The following is an 18,112-nucleotide window of genomic DNA, read 5'->3' on the forward strand; positions in this document are numbered from 1 at the left end:
AGGAACAAAATCACAAACATTGAGACAAGGGGAAAAAAAAAAAAAAATCAAATTCTCACCTGCATCTGCATTATCTTTTTCAATAAAGAGATTTAAGTAAGTCTTTTCATTTGAAGATTCTTCAAGCAAAATCTAAAACAGAATCAACATAAAGACTATTAGACTATTGTCCTGTATTTTATTTGGAAAAAAAAATATTGGAAATACTGATCATCAGTTCAAACTTTAAATTTTTTTCTTTCATGAAGAACTGGTTCTTGTTTACAAGTGCCGTTCCTAAATATATTTTGCTTATTCATTACTTATGGGAACAAAAGTGTCCTTTAATCTGTTTGTTCAAACTAGAAGATGTGTTCAAAACACAAGAATGTTTATATTTTGATATTTGGAAGAAAGAAAAAAACAACTCAAGAAATTCTAGGAACAAAAAGTTCTCAGCAAAATTAGAACAGAAAAATTACTGTACCTTGGTTAGCAAGGTTTGTTTTGATGGTATGTGAATAAGATGGAAATTGCCACTTCTCTCACCAACCACAAGGAATTGTTTTTCTTGACACATACCAACCACATCCACATTAGTATCTGAAAAGTTCCATGGCAAGATGTCAAATATTAAGATTTCTTTTTTATTAATAGACACGTTTTCATTAGTAGACATGCTTGAAACAAATGAATTGGACAATACAGTGTCCTAGATTTCTTCAAAATTATTTATTTGGATTAAACAAAGTACAGGAAAGGGAATATAGGGAATGGTTTTGGTATCCATTATTCCCATTTCAGTGAAAATTTAGTGACTATTCTAACTAAATTGTACAGAATTAGTTAATTGTGTACAGGATCAACAATCACTTTTTATTACTTAGGTGTTTATTATAATACTTTCTTTAACAGGCTAGTTAGGTTGCAAGATATTTGCTATATTTTCCTATACAAACCTAACATATTGTCATGGTTCAGCTGCCGTCAGCAACTAAGCACCACCCAGCTGCTCCCTCACCCTCCCACCCCCGGTGCGATGAGGAAGAGAATTGGAAGAGCAGAAGTAAGAAAACTTGGGGGTTGAAGTAAGAACAGTTTAATAATTGGGATTTATTGTTATTGTTGTTGTTAAATTGTAATGAAAAGGAAAATAAAAGAGAGAGAGAAACAAAACACAGGGAAAAAAAGTACAATGCAACCGTTCACCACTCGTCGACAGATGCCCAGCCTGTCCCTGAGCAGCGATTGCTGCCTCCTGGCCAACTCCCCCTGGTTTCTATACTGAGTAGGATGTCATATGGTATGGAATACCCCTTTGGCCAGTTTGGGTCAGCTGTCCTGGCTGGACCCCCTCCCAGCTTCTTGTGCCTCTGGCAGAGCAGGGGAAGCAAAAAGGTCCTTGACTAGCATAAGCACTACTTATTAACAACTAAAACATCAGTGTGTTATCACATTATTCTCATACTAAATCCAAAACACAACACTATGCCAGCTACTAGGAAAAAAAATTAACTCCATCACAACTGAAACTAGGACACATACATATTTTAAAAGTCAGTTCTAACTTCCAGTGGAATTCCAAAGAAATGAATTTACCAAACTGAATGTGCATCTGTAGAGACTGCCCAGTACTGTCAAGAAGCGCCACTGATCTGTCAACAACAATAATACTGCCATCCCTTGAGTTGCACGCATACAACTGCGGATTAACAGAGACCTAAGGAGAAAAAGGTTGCTAGACATAATAACTGAAACAAAGAAGTCTTATAATTATTAAGAAAAACACAGCTTTAACGAATGCTACCTTTTCTGAAGATGTGATTTGAAGTAGCGTATCCACTTGGTACAACGCAGTTCCACATTCATGTCCTAAACCTACAGGGAGCTGCTCGCTCCCTGTGTCATCATTTGCAAGAAGTTCAATATCATTCCACATGTTTACCTATGACAAAACATTTCAGGAACATGTAAAGCAGAGAGCTTTAAAAAAGTTATACACACAAATTATTGATTTTATTATTGTTGTGATTCTGCATCTAGCAGGAAGGGGAGTACAAGAAGCCTCCTAAAGGTAAACTGCGTGTTTAGAAAAGACGAAGTTAAGTCGCAAGAGCAGTGTGGCTCCCAGCTGATGTCCCCAGCGGGCCCGACTGAACTCAGCTTGGCCATGCCAGGTTCCGCGCCCGATGCTGAACGAAATTCAGTCCCAGAGAGCCCTCCCTACCACGCAGCGAAAGCCCTCGCCCACAGAGACTGTGGCCCGTCCTCCCCTCTCCTCACCGCCGCTCCGGAGGCCGGTGACAAGCCGGTGACAAACCGCTACCGCGCTCCCTCAGCCGCCTCAGGCTTTCAAATTGGCGGGAGCCCGGCTAACGCTACTGGGCGCAGCCTGGGCCAAACTTCCTCCAGAGGCGAACGGCGCCGTTGCTAAGACACTGCCTAACCCTTCCCCGCCCCCAGGATGCCCCGCGGCCGCCTCGCTCCCTGCCGCCTTCCCCCGCCCCACGGTTACATCCGGGCGCCTGAAGGGAGAGGGAGGGCGGGGCGTGTTGCCTCGGTTCGCGGGCGCTACGGCCGCGGCGGGTGGGGGGGGGTGTGCGCCGTGTGCGCGGAGAGACAAAATGGCGCCCGCCGCTCCTTCGCTTGCCGGCGCCATGATGGGCCTCGGGGAGGGGGTGGCCACTTTTCACCCGTTACTTCTCTCCCTGTTTCTAGAAGTTTCTGTTTCATTTCTCCGGGCTTGGCGAGAAGCGAAGAGGCCTCGCGACCTAGGCCCTTTCGTTTCCCGGCTGGGGAGAGAAGTATCGTGGCTACAGGAGCGGGCATTTCTCAGAGGGACAGTGGGGCGCAGGTTCTCTGGAAGGGGAGAAAGAAGGGGATCGATTTAGTGGTTGGGCCATGCTCGGATTTTGTTAATGTAACTTCCCCTGTCCTATTATTTTTCTTCGTGTTTGGTCACAGACCTGCTACTTTCAGCGTTGTCTTGCACTTAGTGATTATTTGCCCTCATGTTTTTATGGTTAATATGTATAGGAAACGCCTCTGCTGTAGTTATCACTGTCCTTTATGTTCGTACACGGCACAAGAGTGTAGCTTTATTCTCTTTTAAAATTTGTGTCGCCTGGTAACATAAAGGTGTTTGTCCCATAATCGAATTGACGAACCAGTAATAGTAGTTATCAAACACGATGTGTTTAATTTTTTTCAGAAGTTATTACATAGTCTGGAGTGCAAAACAAAAAAAACCCCAACAAATAAACTGGACTTGAAAGTGATAAAACTCTTCAAAGTTGACCTTAAGTACTTTGTGGTGTTTAATCTGGTATTTAAAGTTCTTGTCTTGAGAGTTTGGCTAGTGGTGAACAGTGCAAGAGGACCATAAACTTCTGGAGAAATTTTTTTTTTTTTTAAATTATGCTTTTTTGGTTTATATAACCTAATCTGTTAAGAATAAAGTAACTTTTTTTTTTGTTAAAGGACCTGAAGATTTATGGATTTGAAGTTTTGCAACTAGATTATAGGCACTATCTTTGAGATTCCTCTGAAGTAGTAGGTGAGGGGTTTGTTGAAGGAAACCGTGAGCCTGTGGCCAATTTAAGAACTGAGAATACTCGAGTTGAAGTCTGTCAGCCTTTTTTGTGCTGTGTTTCCGTATAGCTGAGAGATTTCTCTAAGGTGCAGTGCACAAGGGCATTAATGAGCAGCAGTGTGTGTAAACAATGAGACTGGTAGCCTTTCAAAATCTGGCAGTGGTCTCAATTTCTATTGGGTACTGTGTTTGAAAACACAGTTAACTTAAATGGTTTGCTGGTATTCTTATCCTTCTCAAGTAACTTCAAAATGTAAATTTATAGAAATCTCAAAAATCCTTTGGAACTTCTCATAGCTGAGTCTTTTGGAAACCTTAGATGAAGAAGGGAAGTTCTGAGTAGAAGGGGGAGAAGTGTAGATGCAGATGATCGATAGATGTGGAATGCCAAGGATTGCGATGGCTAAGATCACAAATAGGGGATTCAATTCTGTCTCTTTATCTGATGTCCTAAAGTTTTCAGGATGGTGGGTGGGGTATCAATACCACTCAGAAGTGTCCCTGAGACTAGAGCTAAAGCTCTGCTGCAGGTGAAATCTTAAGTGATCAGTGCTCTTGTCCGTATGCTGATGTGTTTTGAACTAGATATCGGTATACCATGGAAATGGAGAAGTGAACAGCTGCTTTATCTGTCTTGAAGAGAGATTTTACTATAGATGTATCTTTGTATAAATGCAAACTGATAAAGAATTGGGCAGACTAAACAGTAGCAGATGAAATACAAATCCAAAGATTTACCTGTAGCATTTTATGAAGGAAGTCTACCATTGATACACAATATATTAATGGCAATCTGTAATATCTGTTGTGGTTAAGAAAAACTAGCTTAATTAATGAGTATAAATCACCATTTGAGAGGTTTTAACATGTCAACTTTGCAAATAAAACTACAGCTGGTGGAAAACCATGCAAGTTTGAGTCCTCTGCTATGCTAAATTATCTTACTGAATAGCATTTCTGGGTCAAATTATGTCCTTAGTGAAATCTTCTGCAGCCACATGAAATTCAGAAGGTTTGATTATAACTGCCATTTACATGATCAGAACAAGAGAGACCAATGAATCTGTAAAGGTATTAATGAAAGCACTTACACCTTTTCAGTGTGTACTTTTTCCATTCTGTGTCTTTACAACACCAGTTGTACACGTTTACTTCTCCCAGCACTGAATCACAAAGCAGTCTTGACTGTTCTACACAAGATAAGTTTCTTGGTTTAGTTCTCCTAGGTCAAGGTTTAGAAGGAATGGAGGGAACTTTTTTTGTGTGTGTGTGTCTAAGAAAAATGTGATACAGAAATTGCTGGGACAGGTGGGTGTGACCTGTATGTACTCTCATACAAATACACATTTTTGCATAGAGATGCTGTTCACGGTTTTTCCTTACTCAAAAGTTAGCTGTTTAACACTGACGCAATATATGTCATCTCATTTCAAAGTTCATTCTGTTCTTCAAAATACTGTGAGGATTTTGTGCTATGCCTCAGCAATGCCCTAACTTGTGAGGTGACTTAGATCTGTTGGGACAGCATTGACCTTAAGTAATCTTAGTCATGTAAATGTTAAAAGGTAGTTGACCTACAAAAAAACATCATTTAGAGAAAGCTGTGGATCAGAGTTTAGTCTTAACTGATTCTCAGAAGCGCATGGAAGAAGTGCAGTCTAGTGTAGTGAGAGAAGAAAATGTTACTATGTATTAGTTCTCTTTATTAAAGTCTTGAAAAGTCAATCTGTGCAGTTAGACAGTTTACTGCAAGTATATCAAGCCTAACTAACAATGGGATGGCTACTCGTGAGATGGTCTTGAGATGGTCTTTACAGAAAATAATGTGTGTCTTCAGAGGAAGTACTCGGTAAATAGTTTTTTCTTGGTTTTCAGTATTAAGTTTTTGGTTTCTAAACATTCTGTCTTCATGTGTAGGGTAGTGATACAGAACGAGATGGAGTAGCCCCAGAAAAGTCCTCTCCAGAAAGAGAGAAGAAAAAGGAACAATCAGATGCCTCTAGTTCTCCCAGAACATCAAAGCATCATTATTCAAGATCACGCTCACGGTCAAGGGAAAGAAGACGGAAGTCAGGTATGTACTTCATATAAGCAAAGTTGCTTAGTAGTGTTCTGGTGTATGCTTGCAGAACTGAAATATCTTTAAAACTGTTTTGGAAAAAATACACAGACTTAGCTGTAGTAACTTCTTAGAATTGGGAAAAAATGAAGCCTCGAATTTTGGCTTTGTGTCTTATTCATTGAAACTTTTCAATTTTAATGATAGAAGTGCTAAGAAAAAAGGTCTTGTTGATGTTCAGAGGATGGGGTGGGGACACACACACACCATCAAAGAGACAACCATACTACTTTGTCTTAGTTTTATTTAGATGTGCTTAGACTGGGATACTTTTGCATGGTTGTAACAAAAATAAGGTTACCTGGCTGAAGAATGTAACTGGAGTGTGACATGGGCTAGTTTTTCACTGTTGGAGCATAAATAAATGCAAAGAACTGGGAATAACAGCTGGAGTTTGCTTTCTGCAGTATATACGCAAATAGTGCTGTTTGTTTTCTAAATCTCTATTCTTGACTTTGGGGGGAGGAATAACTGAAAGGAACTACAAAGATTATAGCCAGCTGATCTCCTCTTTAACTTGGTAAATAACAGTAAATGTTTTCTTCTCCAGATACTGAAGGAAGAAAACACAGAAGCCGGAGCAGAAGCAAAGAGGTAATTAACACTTTGTAGCGTTTAGGTAATTGTACAATACATCTTAAAAAGTATCTTGTAGTAATGCACATATGTGTAAACCTATATAAATGACTTTATGGTAAGTACAAGAAATTGGAAACTTTTAAGCTTAAAAATGGATATGGAGATCCTTTCATAGTGAAGCATGATTGCAGCCATCATGTTGACAAGGTAATAGTTTTATAGAAAAATGCTTTCAGAAACTAGTAACTTAATTTCTCTTTTTTTTTTTGTGGAAACAGCCAAAAGAAAGAATTCATGTGGAGAAGTAGAATGGTGTTCTTGATGACTTTCACAGAGCTTCCATTAACCGAAAGCCTTGGGTGGCTTTATTCCTGGCCAATGTTCAGGACTTCCAATGATACATACCCATCTGCTTAAGTATATTAAAAATAATTCCCCACCTGACCGAGCTCTGTTTATTGCATCCTTTAATTGTAAAGACTGTCATAGCTTGACAAACAAACTGAGTCAGCTGGAAACATGACAGTAACAGCAAAAAATTCGGAGGACTGTCTCTTTTTAAATAAACAAATGTGTGTCTATCTATCTATCTATCTATATATATATAGAGGAGTGAGAAGAGACAGCATCAGTAATACAAAGAAAATAACTGCTTCCACACCAGAGAAGAGGTGAAACAAGCAAGCCAGGAGCATCAAAATAGTCTCAAAGAACCTTAAGCCAGGTGGGGCAATAGCAGGCTGGGTCAGATGAGGGACTTTTTAACTTTTAACCCAGTTCAGGAACTTCTCCTTCCCCCATTCCAATGGAAGCTCTGTTTAAAAAAGGAGGAGAGAAAAAAAAAAAAAAAAAAAAAGAGGAAAAGAAAAATAATCTAGGAGAGTTTTTGTGAAATTGAATATATTGTTTAGCTCACATGATAACATTTCTATAATAAATCATACTCAGCGTGCTAATGCGCGAAGAGACTGAACTGAAGACGCTGCAGACTCAGATAGCAAAATTATAAGCCTACTTCATGATAAGGTAACTATTAGTCATTCAAACTCATATTTCCCTTAAAAATATCTTAAATCCGTTATGGGATATAATGGTGGTTTATTAATAAGTGTGTGCCTGGAAGATGTGATTTAAAAAAAATTAAAAATCTCTTTTTAATGTTTTAAAAAAAAAAAAAAGTCCTCGCTTAAAATTATGTTCAGTGTTTTGCCATGCTGTTGGAACTAATCTTATACAATTTATTTAGCCATTTCTTAAGTTTCGCAGAGTGAACAGATGAGGAATAATGTGCCGTAGCAGATTTACTGTTTTCATTCATTTGTAAGATTAAGCTCTTTGTCTGTAGACTAAATACTGAATATCAGTAATTCTTTTTAATAGGTATATCAGAACAACTACTTACATAAATACATACTTAAAATTAATGTACAGGTAACATCAAACTTCATATGTGTTTTTATGTAAGAAATGATTATTCAAGGAGTTAAGAATAACATACTGTAAAAGGAAAAGTATCTAGCATTATTGTGTATTTGAAGAACTAGTCAGATATATTTAGAAATGGTTCTATATTAATAAGGAGTTAGAAAGGCTTGGATAAGTGAGTATAGGCTAATTATAGCATCTTCTCTAGACTTGTTTCTTTTGAGAGTTGTGATTATAGGAAAGGTTTTATGAGTAGTTAACAGATCTAGATAGGCAAAAAAAACCTGTGAAGAATTGGGTTTTAGTCTAAAACGAATGTATCGCGTTTAAATTGTGACTTGAAACAAAGCATTATTTAAATGCAAGACTTAAGTGGGCTATGCCTTTGTGCTAGAAAGATGTCAAAATAAACTGGATATATTAAGTAAAGGTGTTGATGTCATGACTTAGTCTCTAAGGAAAACACTGGCAAAAATCAGGCCTGACCTTGCTAAGTATTTTTGGCATTGCGTCTATAAAAAGGAATCTTTTTTTAAGAGGCACTGCAGGAAGAAATTGCGGTATAGTGGAGCAGCATATCTCTTAATTTAAAACTACTGTGGGAGGTCTCAGAGCGATACATGTTAGTTTTAAATACTCAAAATGGGATGCCAACCATGTAACTTATTACTTTGCTTTTTAAAAGCTGTTGGAAGTTACTGACTGAGAGAGTTCTGCTCTAAAAATTAATTCTGTAATGATGGGTAGAAAATTATTTTAGTTCTAAAAGCAAAATAGTATATGTCTGCAACTACATATGGATTTTAGTAACTTCCTACATGGGAGGCTTAGGCAAATATTAAATATTCACTACAGATGTAAGTGTGTATATATGCATACTCATAAATTGTTAAGTGGTTAAAGATGGGTACTTACTATGTGTTTGGAATGGAGACAGTAACTGAGAATGACAGTTGTCTTTGTTACAATGCTGTGAACTCTTATATGGAAACACTGTAAAGATACCTTGATGGATGCTTTAGAAATCCTTTAGACAGTGGGGAGGAGGGAAAAGGGGGAACAATTATAGTGTGCATTTGCAACTTTGGGTAGTTGGTGGCATTAGGTAAAATAGCCATCACTTATGATTGAGTCACACTCCTAAGGTTACTAATGTTGCATCACAACTTATCATTTTTTATCTTCTGATACCCATACTAACTCTCTTTGTTGCACTATTTTCCTGAAAGAACCAACTTCTTCTTAAAACAGGCAAGAAGACATGAATCCAAAGAGAAGTCCTCAAAGAAGCACAAACCTGAAGACCACAATGACAAAGAACATTCTTCTGACAAGGGAAGAGATAGCCTAAATTCATCTGAAAATGGTGAGGATAGACATAAACGCAAAGAGAGAAAGTCATCAAGAGGGAGGAGTCATTCAAGATCCAGGTCTCGTGAAAGGTAAGTTGGTTTACGTGATTATTCTTTAAGTGCATTTGCAAAAGCAGTGCTTGGAATTTTTGTAGATTTCTGAAGTACAGCTGAATGATATTACTGACCCAATTCATATTGCATGTTTCGATTTTCATCGGGTAGTGCGTTTGCTGCTACTTGGGGTTTTTTTTTTCAGATTGGTTCTGAGTAAAAGTACAAAATATCTCTAAGGCTTTGTATAGGTGATCTGTCTCATGTTTATAAATAGTGTACAGAGTATAAAAAATGCATAAACAGAGTGTATTAAATGTTCCCTGTTGTCAGTGACAGGAAAGAAAGTACACTTTAGCAACGCCATGGCTTTTCGCCTCCTAAATCAAGAACTTGCCCAGAGGAAATGCTGTCTAAGCCTCCTTTCATGGTAGGCCACCTAGCACACTCACAGTAGGAGAATTGCTTGGGACAAACAGGTCACTTTCAGCAGAACTCTTCAGCCAGCTCTGCTCATAGCTGAGGGATCTGTAGCAAACATGATAGCAAGGAACAAACTTCAGTTAACAATATGCCGAGGGGCTGTCTGACTCCCAAGCTGACAGTTGGGCATCTCTTCCCTAAGGTATTGGAATACCATGGGGAGGAGGAGAGTTCTGTTGCCTTGGATTTAAGACTTCTGCATCAGATTAGTTTGGCTGTGTATTTGTTTAGAGATGTACACTGCAGTGACCAACTAAAAACAGCTCTATTGATGAGTACGATTGTTTACGTAAACTCTGTGTAACTCTCATCTGTTGTGGCTGGTGGTGGTAGTGTTTGGTTCCTTTCCCATTTCATCTCCTGGTTTTACAACTTAAATGCTTACATGTGTAGTTTGCAGTCTCCCCACCCTGCCTGATGCATTTTGCCCTGTGGTGACGAACCCGTATGTAAGTCCTTAAGTAGGAGCTGAATTTAAACATGAGAATATATGTAAGAATTTGGGACATGTGTTTCAGACGTCATCGTAGTAGAAGTCGTGATAGGAAAAAATCCCGATCTCGCAGCAGAGAGAGAAAACGGCGTATAAGATCTCGTTCTAGATCAAGATCTAGACACAGACATAGAAGCAGAAGTAAAAGCAGAACTAGGAGTAGAAGCAGGTAAGTGTTAACTTCAATATACACTTAGTGGTGGTCTTTGGTTGAATGTTCTGTGGTGGGCCGATGTATAGAAGAATGATGGGTTTGCCAGTTAACATCTATTCAGTGTAACTAAACATGTGGCTCTATCTCATCTGTATTGATACCGTGGGTTAAGGACTGGATAGCTTGCATACACTTCGAGAAGTGTTTGTCTCAGGTTCTCGGCCTTTCATAGCATGATTTCATGTTAGCAATTAGAAATGCCCAAGTAGTTGTTTTGTGGGTATCTTATAAAACCACAACTTTAGAACTTTTGACTGATAAAGTAGAAGGAAAATAAATAACAATATTTTGAGTAGTAATGATTACCACAGTTCAAGATGCTCTTGGTTTCTTATGCCACAACTGAATTTACTATTTTAAATAGAGCATTTAAATGATATTTAAGTAGGAAAATTGAAGAATAAGATAAACTAACCCTTTCACGTGTTGATAAGAGTAGTGTGGTTGGCAAAGCATAACTTCAAAAATGCTATTGTACTTCTCTCTTTTTGTTTGCGTATATATCATAAAAAGGACGTTTAACTGGAAATCACTGGCTGTCGGAGCAGATACACTGATCAGAAGTTAATCCTGATCAGCTCCACAAAGTTTATTTGAAGATTTGTTTTGTTTGCAATCTAGCACAGTTAAGTGTAGTGTTAAGGTGAATTTTGAGTCAGGTGGACTATTTCTGATCTGAATGTACTATTCTGTGTTAGTGATTACCAACTCCTCATGCTCAACATGGGAATATTTATCATGTTAATTTTTCTCCCTCCCTATCTTGGGTGCTTCCATTCTTCCTTAAATTCCAGAAGCACAGATTGAAACACTCTGGCTAGACACATGCTGGCTTACTCTGGGTCTGTTCGGCAGAGCTGAGATCCATGCCTTACCTGGAATATACTAGAGTTGAGGTTTTCATCACTCTGTAGAAGTTAATGTTTTCCAATACTGATGAATCATTCAGTGTTTTGGTGTAGAGTTCTGAGTCTATTTGTATGTGTCACTTTTGCATTCTTAATGCCCTGTAGGATTTTCTGAATGAGTAAGCTGAAATATGACTTAATGACTGCTACAGTTCTGGTTTCCCTCCTGCTTTTTTAAAGTAAAACAAGTAGTTTTGAATGAAAGTCGGTGTCCCTTCAAAGCTCCCAAGAAAGTGTTGCCAGTGTTCCAGTTCATTTAGCAGTATTTTCACTAGAGGATTTTAAATTGCATGTTTGAAGAGTGCAGAAGTTGGTTATGACTATTCAACATTACAGTGGATCTTTGGAGACTTAAAAATCTAGCATGCTCATGTAACGCTACAACATCACTTGTGAAACTGTTAAGAAGACTTACCTTTCTGAAGAACTAGTTGAATTACATGGTTGGTTTGTGTCATATTTTATTTTGGCACGCACTTTCTACCAAACTTTCAGCTGGGGTGAGTAGAGCTGGGTCTTCAATCGGTATATATGTTACTTGCATTTAATGGTATTTAAGCCACCTTCAGCATGATGCGTAAGGCTTCAGTTCTCCATTATTTCCAGTTATTATAGATGATGCGCACTTACTGTTTTTAAAAGTCACTTTGAACGTTTTGTGTTTAATGACTTTGTGAAAACTTCATGTCCCAGAATAGTGTTCTTCTGCAGTGGAATTCAAATTACCTGAACAGCAGATGTGGGAAGAAAAAGTAAGGGATAGTCATAGCTTAGGAATTCCTTCAACTGTAAACATGCCTTGTTGGATAATGATGAACATACTGCAAGAATCCATTTCTTTTAAGTACTTTCCTAGAGAAAGAAAACAAGTGAGGTGTAAGTCTTTTTTTTTTTTTTTTTTTTTTTTTTTTTTTTTTTTTTTTTACCAGTAGCTAGAACACTTCTTCAAGTTCTGGGCTCAGGTGAAGCCTTTGGAAAGAGAATTACAGGGCAAGCCTCAAGGAAAAGCCTTCACGAGCCAGATAAACGTGGTGTGGAAACCTTCCCCATTAAAACCCAACCATGAAATGAATTGCCTCATTCATGAAATGCAATATTTGTTGTATTACAGTTAACAGGCTATGACAGAAGCATTTGTAAATGGTAGAGCTTGACCTTCTCTTGATGGTTCTTTGCATAATCTCAAGCCCATGTTTTCAAGTGATCTGTCCTCACTAGGATTTAAACTAACATTTTTGTTCTGTGAGCGTGTAGACCCTCCTGGCAGTTCTTTTGTGGCATTGCTCTGATTAAATGCTAGGTGGAAAACATGACACCATCTGCTTGTTTCAAATGGAAATACTTAAATACAAAAGCTCAAATATTTATTTCCTTGATGTTTACCAGTGCAGTAAAGCATCAGACCAAAGACAAGACCAAACTACAATAGTCAGCACGGGAAAAATGAAGGTATCTTTGAAACATGCATTACATCTTATCTCAGGAATGCAGATCTGTCACTTCCCAGTGCCTGAATCTGCATCTTGTCATCTTCTATGAAAAGATAAGTCTTGCCTCCTTTGTATTCTACCAGATTTGTCATGTAAACAAGGATCTCTTTTTGTAACTTCACTCTACGTTTCATGATGTTTGTAGATGCTGCCCAAGTTGCAAACAGAAGAAAGAGTATCTGAATGCCATTTAAAGTGGCTGTTTTCAAGTTAGCTATTATATGGTTGATAATAACATTTGAGTATAAAATTGCAGAAACATCTTTGTGCATCTCAACTTAACTGTTTATGGCAAATCTGGGAAAAATGTGAGTGATATCTCCTGTAATTTAAGCTTTGTTGGACACTTCCAGTATTTGTGACTTCTTTGTTTAAAACATCAGTGTCAGAGGCTTAAACAGGGATAAACCCTTATATCTTGTAACGTAGATATTAATGATCCTGGCAAAGAGAAGTACTGCCAGTATACATGTGTACATGTGTATTTTGAGCGGCTGTTGCTTAGATGGAACTATATATATATGTCTTCTATATGAGCAACTTCTACTTGGGAGGAGTTGGGAGGTTACTAAAGGAGTATTGAACAGAATATTGGTATTTTGCTTAAAAATATATTTTAACTGGGTTCTTGCCAGATTGTCAGGCTCCAGATAATGCATGCTTCATAGTTCTCTGCGCAGTACTGTCCTTCTCAAGAGCAAACCCGAGACACGTCACGTGTTTAAACCAGCTCTCCCATTTAGCTTGATAGCCTCCCTCAAACAGTTGTCTAAAGCACATTCAGTGAGGAGTGTACAGAGGGGAGAGAAATAGTGATTTCCCTAAGTACTCTTCCAGGTTTTAAATCGGGCCTCTTCAAAATGCTCATTTTGAACGTAATTATAGTTCTGTGAGGTCTTTTATGGTTTAAAGCATTCTTGTAACTTGATCCATTTTATAGTTTCCTTGCCATTGACTTCACTGAAAGTTACACAATGTTTTTTCTTGTCAGGTTTTAGAATGAAAATCTCTAGAGCAAATCTATTTGTTCTAAACCCTAAGTATAAGAGGGTAAATGAATACCCAGAATTAGTTTCTGTTACATCTTGCAGTTGGAAATCTTCAGTTTTAGCTCTGTCTTGTTACAAGGCAAGTGTGACTGTTACACTGTTGTAGTACAATCTCTGTGAAAGCTGTTCTTGAGAGCTGTACAAATTAATCATTAAGCAGTTTTTCAGAGTTGTGATCAAATACTTTACGAAATGTTAATGTATATATGTACCTACGTTGTTCTAGCAACTTGTTAAATTTGGTTACAGGGAGCGAAAGAAAAGAATTGAAAAGCCCCGAAGGTTCAGCAGGAGTCACAGCCGGAGTCCAAGTCCGCCACCTTTTCGGGGACGAAATACAGCTATGGATGCACAGGAAGCATTAGCCAGAAGGTCAGAAATTGTTACAGTTTTAATGATACGGGACCTTAATAAGCTGCTGCTGTTGATTTTGCATGTCTAAATATTTTTATTCTTATGTACTTAACTTCTAGACTGGAAAGAGCAAAGAAACTGCAAGAACAGAGAGAAAAAGAAATGGTTGAAAAACAGAAGCAACAGGAAATGGCTGCAGGTAGTCCATGTATATCAATTCCTAAATAACAGTGTGAGCGGAGGATAGTGTAGGCTTACCTGCTGAATGTTACAGTCCTGTCAACAGATGTGCAGATTTTCTTTCTTTGTATAATTATTAACTTGATCCATATGTAAGAACCACAACTAGAACAAGGAAATGCTTAAAAAACCAAAACAAAGAAACAAACTCCCAGAAAACCCCAACAAAACTGATCAGGATTTCTTAACACTTACCAAGCATACAACAAAAGTGTTGTGTATTAGGTTGGTATTTGTGGTGGTCGTTAGACCTTCCTTTATGCATCATTAAGCAAGAGTCTGAAAGTAGTTAGAAGCATGAGGTATGCTAGTTTCACTTTTAGTTCTGGTTTACCAAAACTATTGGAGACTTATTTCTTAATTACAACTAGCATGTATTTTATTATGAGTTTGTTATTCGGACTTTTTCAGCGTATTTCTGATGAAGGGAAGTGTTTGGGGGGGGGTTGTCTTCTGAACTTACTATCTGATAGTGGGTTACCTTTCTTCTTCAGCGGCCGCAGCCACTGGAGGTTCTGTTATCAATGTTGCTGCTCTTCTGGCATCGGGAACACAAGTAACTCCTCAAATAGCAATGGCAGCTCAAATGGCAGCACTACAAGCAAAAGCACTAGCAGAGACTGGAATAGCTGTACCTAGCTATTATAACCCAGCAGCAGTGAATCCAATGAAATTTGCTGAGCAAGAGAAAAAGCGGAAGATGCTTTGGCAAGGCAAAAAGGAAGGGGTAACGTTGTCATTCCTTGCTTTCATAAAACTTGTTTGGAAACATCTTGCACTCAGTTTAAGGATGCTTATTAATGTTAATTCCAGCAAAATTACTTTCATATCTGTTACAAAGTTTCTTTATGGATAGCCCAAGGTAAAACTTCAGGAGTGAAAGCACTAAGATAACTAGACCTTCAATGGCAAACGATTGTGATGCAAGCCTTAGGAAAACCCCAATGTCATAAAACTTAGAGGTATAATTAGATCTTAATGTCACTTTTGTCAGCTTGCCTACAAGTTGCAACTGAATATCGAATACAGATAACGCTTTTACTGAAAAATGATGGCTAAGCTATAGAAACTATAACTGACCACTCCTTTCTGTGACTGTAGAGATTTTTATTTGATTGTTTTATCCTGTCCAATTCCAGACTTCAAGTCTGAAACCTTGCTAGTAACTTTTCAGGAGTGGAGTAATGCAATACTAACGCTAACAAAAGCTATAAATACAATTAAGCCTTCAGATTTCTACACTGTGTCAAATAAATGCCTTTGTGATTAGCAAAGTACAGGTCATCAAATAAAAAAGGCTCCTGTGGCAGTGACTTTCACTACAGGTTTTGCCTGCTGCTACTATGGAAAAAATGGCACTTCAATATTTGTATTTTTGTCTTTTCACACTATGGTAGCATGGAAGTGTGCTTGTTACATTAGATTAATTATCATGCCTCTGTTATGTAACGAGCTCACTTAGCTTTTCACAGACTGTTTCATAAGATGTGAAAAAACTGAAGCTGGTTCACGTGGCATTGACGGGAGGTGAAAGGGAGGGAAGAAGAAAACCTGAACGCTGTCGAAGCAGTTCTTCCTGAATTGTGCTGTGTATTGCTTAATTGTAACAAGCAAATTTGTTTTTCCGTAATTCACTTTAAGCATGCATTCTGACAGGCTTGACAGAAAGGAGTACAACCTACCCAAGTAAAGAGTATACCTCCGCTTTGAAATCCGTGGTTAAGTAGGCTTCCCTCACAAAACGGTTCTGTGGGGATGTGCAGGAATGTCAGCCGTGACTTGGAAACCTTTTGACTTCCAGCTGTGCTATTGCTACACAACGGGCTCGCTTTCAGTACTGCTTTTTTCTTTGCCTGCTGTATTGTGATATTAATGGAAACTTACGTAAAAAGGTGACACTTTTTTTTTTTTTTTTTAACTTGTACAGGATAAATCACAGTCTGCAGAAATATGGGAAAAGTTGAATTTTGGAAACAAGGACCAAAATGTCAAATTCAGAAAACTGATGGGCATTAAGGTAAAGACTTATGAATGTGTAATTAAACTTAGTATTAATTGTAGGATAGTGATTTCTTTTTTTATTTTAAAGTGCACCTTAACCAGTAAAGATGTTAAGTTGACCTGATACTACCTGATGTAATTAAGAACTTTTAAGTATTTCTCATTATCACGTTCACAAGCAGCATCTAAATTGGAATTTAATTAAAATTCTAGACTTTCATTAGGTTTCTGGCTAACAAGGCATCTGTTATGATCTGTAGCAACAGGGGTAGCTGTGACCAATATTCAGAATCTGATAGACGGTATAACTTTGTATAGATAAATTAATTGGAGACATTTCTTTGAATGAGTTGGGAAAAGGAACGGGATGAAGGCCTCTGCGTATTTCTTGACAGCGAGAGGAAAGTGACCCTAGAATGTTCCAGCAATAAAACCAAATGCTTGGATTCTTACTGGCTTTTGAAAACAACAAAGCAAAATTGTTATGTTTAGGGCTCCAGTAGTCTATGAAAGCACCGCTTCTTACACCGCTAACGTTTGTTTTCTTCTGTCTGGTTTCTAGAGTGAGGATGAAGCTGGCTGTAGTTCAGTTGATGAAGAAAGTTACAAAACGCTGAAACAACAGGAGGAGGTTTTCAGAAATCTAGATGCACAGTATGAAATGGCAAGATCACAGACTCATACGCAAAGAGGAATGGGATTGGGGTTTACGTCTTCAATGCGAGGAATGGATGCAGTTTGAGGAGAAAAAAAAAAAAAAGGCAGTTTTAAAGTTTGGGACTATGGAAGGTTCTTGTTCAAATGTTGGGTCCTTGTTCACCAAAAAGCTAGCATTCTAGCTTGCATGGGTGTTGCATTGACTTTAATTTATTAAAAAAAAACAATTTTTTTGTAAATATCAGATCAGTGATACTGGTGTTAGTGTTGTAATCAGGTTATACCCACTTCCATTAAACTTGACAGAACTATAGGACAGTATTTTTTAGTTAAAGTTCTACTTTTCAAACCAAGCAGCAGATGGGATAAACTCATACATGGATATTTCGTGTCCACTGTCTTGTGTACTTTTGTACTTTAACCTTGTACAGTTATTTTCAATTCTTGAAACATGAAAGAAGCATTGTGTAGATGTTATTTAGCGGTCTGGGCCAATAGGCACATAATCCAGTGCAAAAAACCTGGTTAATAATAAAGACATTTTTTCTCTAAGGTCTTACTTTATGTTAATTAAGTTGTCTTTTGGGCCAAACTGTTAAGAAAACTAGGGAAGAGATGTCAGGAAAACTTGAGAAGTAGAACGTTTGTTTTGCTTTGTTTATTTTGAGGTAGGATTTCTTAAAATAAGGAGATGTGCAGTATGGAGCACCACTCGGGGTGCTGAAGGCATTTCTTCTCTGTTGTTCATTTGATCCTTGCATATTTTAGTAGAGAGAGAGAGATAACGAAACTGGTAGGATGTTAGAGCCCCTTGCTAATGCTTCAGAACTGGAAAGCATGTTAACTTTTTGTAGTAATTATATTCATTTGTTTTACAAGAATGCCTGCATCTGAGGGGGTTAAGCCAGGAGCAGGATGCAGGCCGGACTCGCTGCAGACAGCCCCCTTGAATACTCTTGGCCTACACCCTGCTGCTGCCCTTTAAAAAAAAAAAAACAACCAAAAACCCAAACACTAAAAAAGGAGCTATGCAGCAGATGGTTCCTGCAGGCAGGAGTCTGTCCGGAACGCTGCAGCCCGCCCATTTTAGGGACGCTTGTTTCCCCCTTCACCCTCCCCAAAC

General features: G+C 38.1%; 2 protein-coding genes across 14 annotated transcripts in view; one reads left to right on the forward strand and one right to left on the reverse strand.

Moving 5' to 3' along the window:
* Positions 1 to 2,590, reverse strand: part of KNTC1 (kinetochore associated 1) — a 45,759-nt gene extending 43,169 nt beyond the window's left edge. For 10 of the 11 annotated variants that reach the window (XM_035890444.1, XM_035890442.1, XM_035890439.1 and 7 more), the window contains exons 1-5: positions 2,263 to 2,590; positions 1,787 to 1,924; positions 1,579 to 1,699; positions 467 to 582; positions 60 to 132 (exon numbers count right to left, since the gene is read on the reverse strand). In XM_035890444.1, coding sequence (XP_035746337.1) covers positions 60 to 132; positions 467 to 582; positions 1,579 to 1,699; positions 1,787 to 1,918 — 442 coding nt within the window. In that variant the 5' untranslated portion in view covers positions 1,919 to 1,924; positions 2,263 to 2,590. Of the gene's footprint in view, positions 1 to 59; positions 133 to 466; positions 583 to 1,578; positions 1,718 to 1,786; positions 1,925 to 2,262 lie in introns of those variants that run through there. The other variant, XM_035890443.1, reaches the window with a different exon arrangement.
* A 3,652-nt stretch (positions 2,591 to 6,242) lies between these two features.
* On the forward strand, positions 6,243 to 17,541 carry RSRC2 (arginine and serine rich coiled-coil 2). 3 transcript variants are annotated; one of them, XM_035890450.1, is made up of 9 exons: positions 6,243 to 6,284; positions 7,218 to 7,295; positions 8,924 to 9,136; positions 10,102 to 10,245; positions 13,987 to 14,109; positions 14,211 to 14,290; positions 14,826 to 15,058; positions 16,259 to 16,348; positions 16,895 to 17,541. In XM_035890450.1, the coding sequence occupies exons 2-9, from the start codon at positions 7,288 to 7,290 to the stop codon at positions 17,072 to 17,074; spliced, it is 1,071 nt and encodes a 356-aa protein (XP_035746343.1). In that variant the 5' UTR covers positions 6,243 to 6,284; positions 7,218 to 7,287; the 3' UTR covers positions 17,075 to 17,541. The 3 variants fall into 3 exon arrangements, with proteins under 3 accessions (XP_035746343.1, XP_035746345.1, XP_035746344.1); XM_035890452.1 differs by having other exon boundaries at positions 14,826 to 15,052; XM_035890451.1 differs by lacking the exon at positions 6,243 to 6,284 and having other exon boundaries at positions 6,291 to 7,295.
* The last annotated feature ends 571 nt before the right edge of the window (positions 17,542 to 18,112 follow it).

The sequence above is a fragment of the Egretta garzetta genome, unplaced genomic scaffold (assembly GCF_000687185.1).
Source record: "Egretta garzetta isolate BGI_Z169 unplaced genomic scaffold, ASM68718v1 scaffold343, whole genome shotgun sequence".
NCBI classification, from domain to species: Eukaryota; Metazoa; Chordata; class Aves; order Pelecaniformes; family Ardeidae; genus Egretta; species Egretta garzetta.

Excerpts from the sequence above, each read along its gene's own strand:
- RSRC2 (XM_035890450.1), top strand. Across the intron at positions 9,137-10,101 it reads AGATCCAGGTCTCGTGAAAG|ACGTCATCGTAGTAGAAGTC; the intron begins GTAAGTTGGTTT and ends CATGTGTTTCAG. Across the intron at positions 14,291-14,825 it reads GCAACAGGAAATGGCTGCAG|CGGCCGCAGCCACTGGAGGT; the intron begins GTAGTCCATGTA and ends TTTCTTCTTCAG.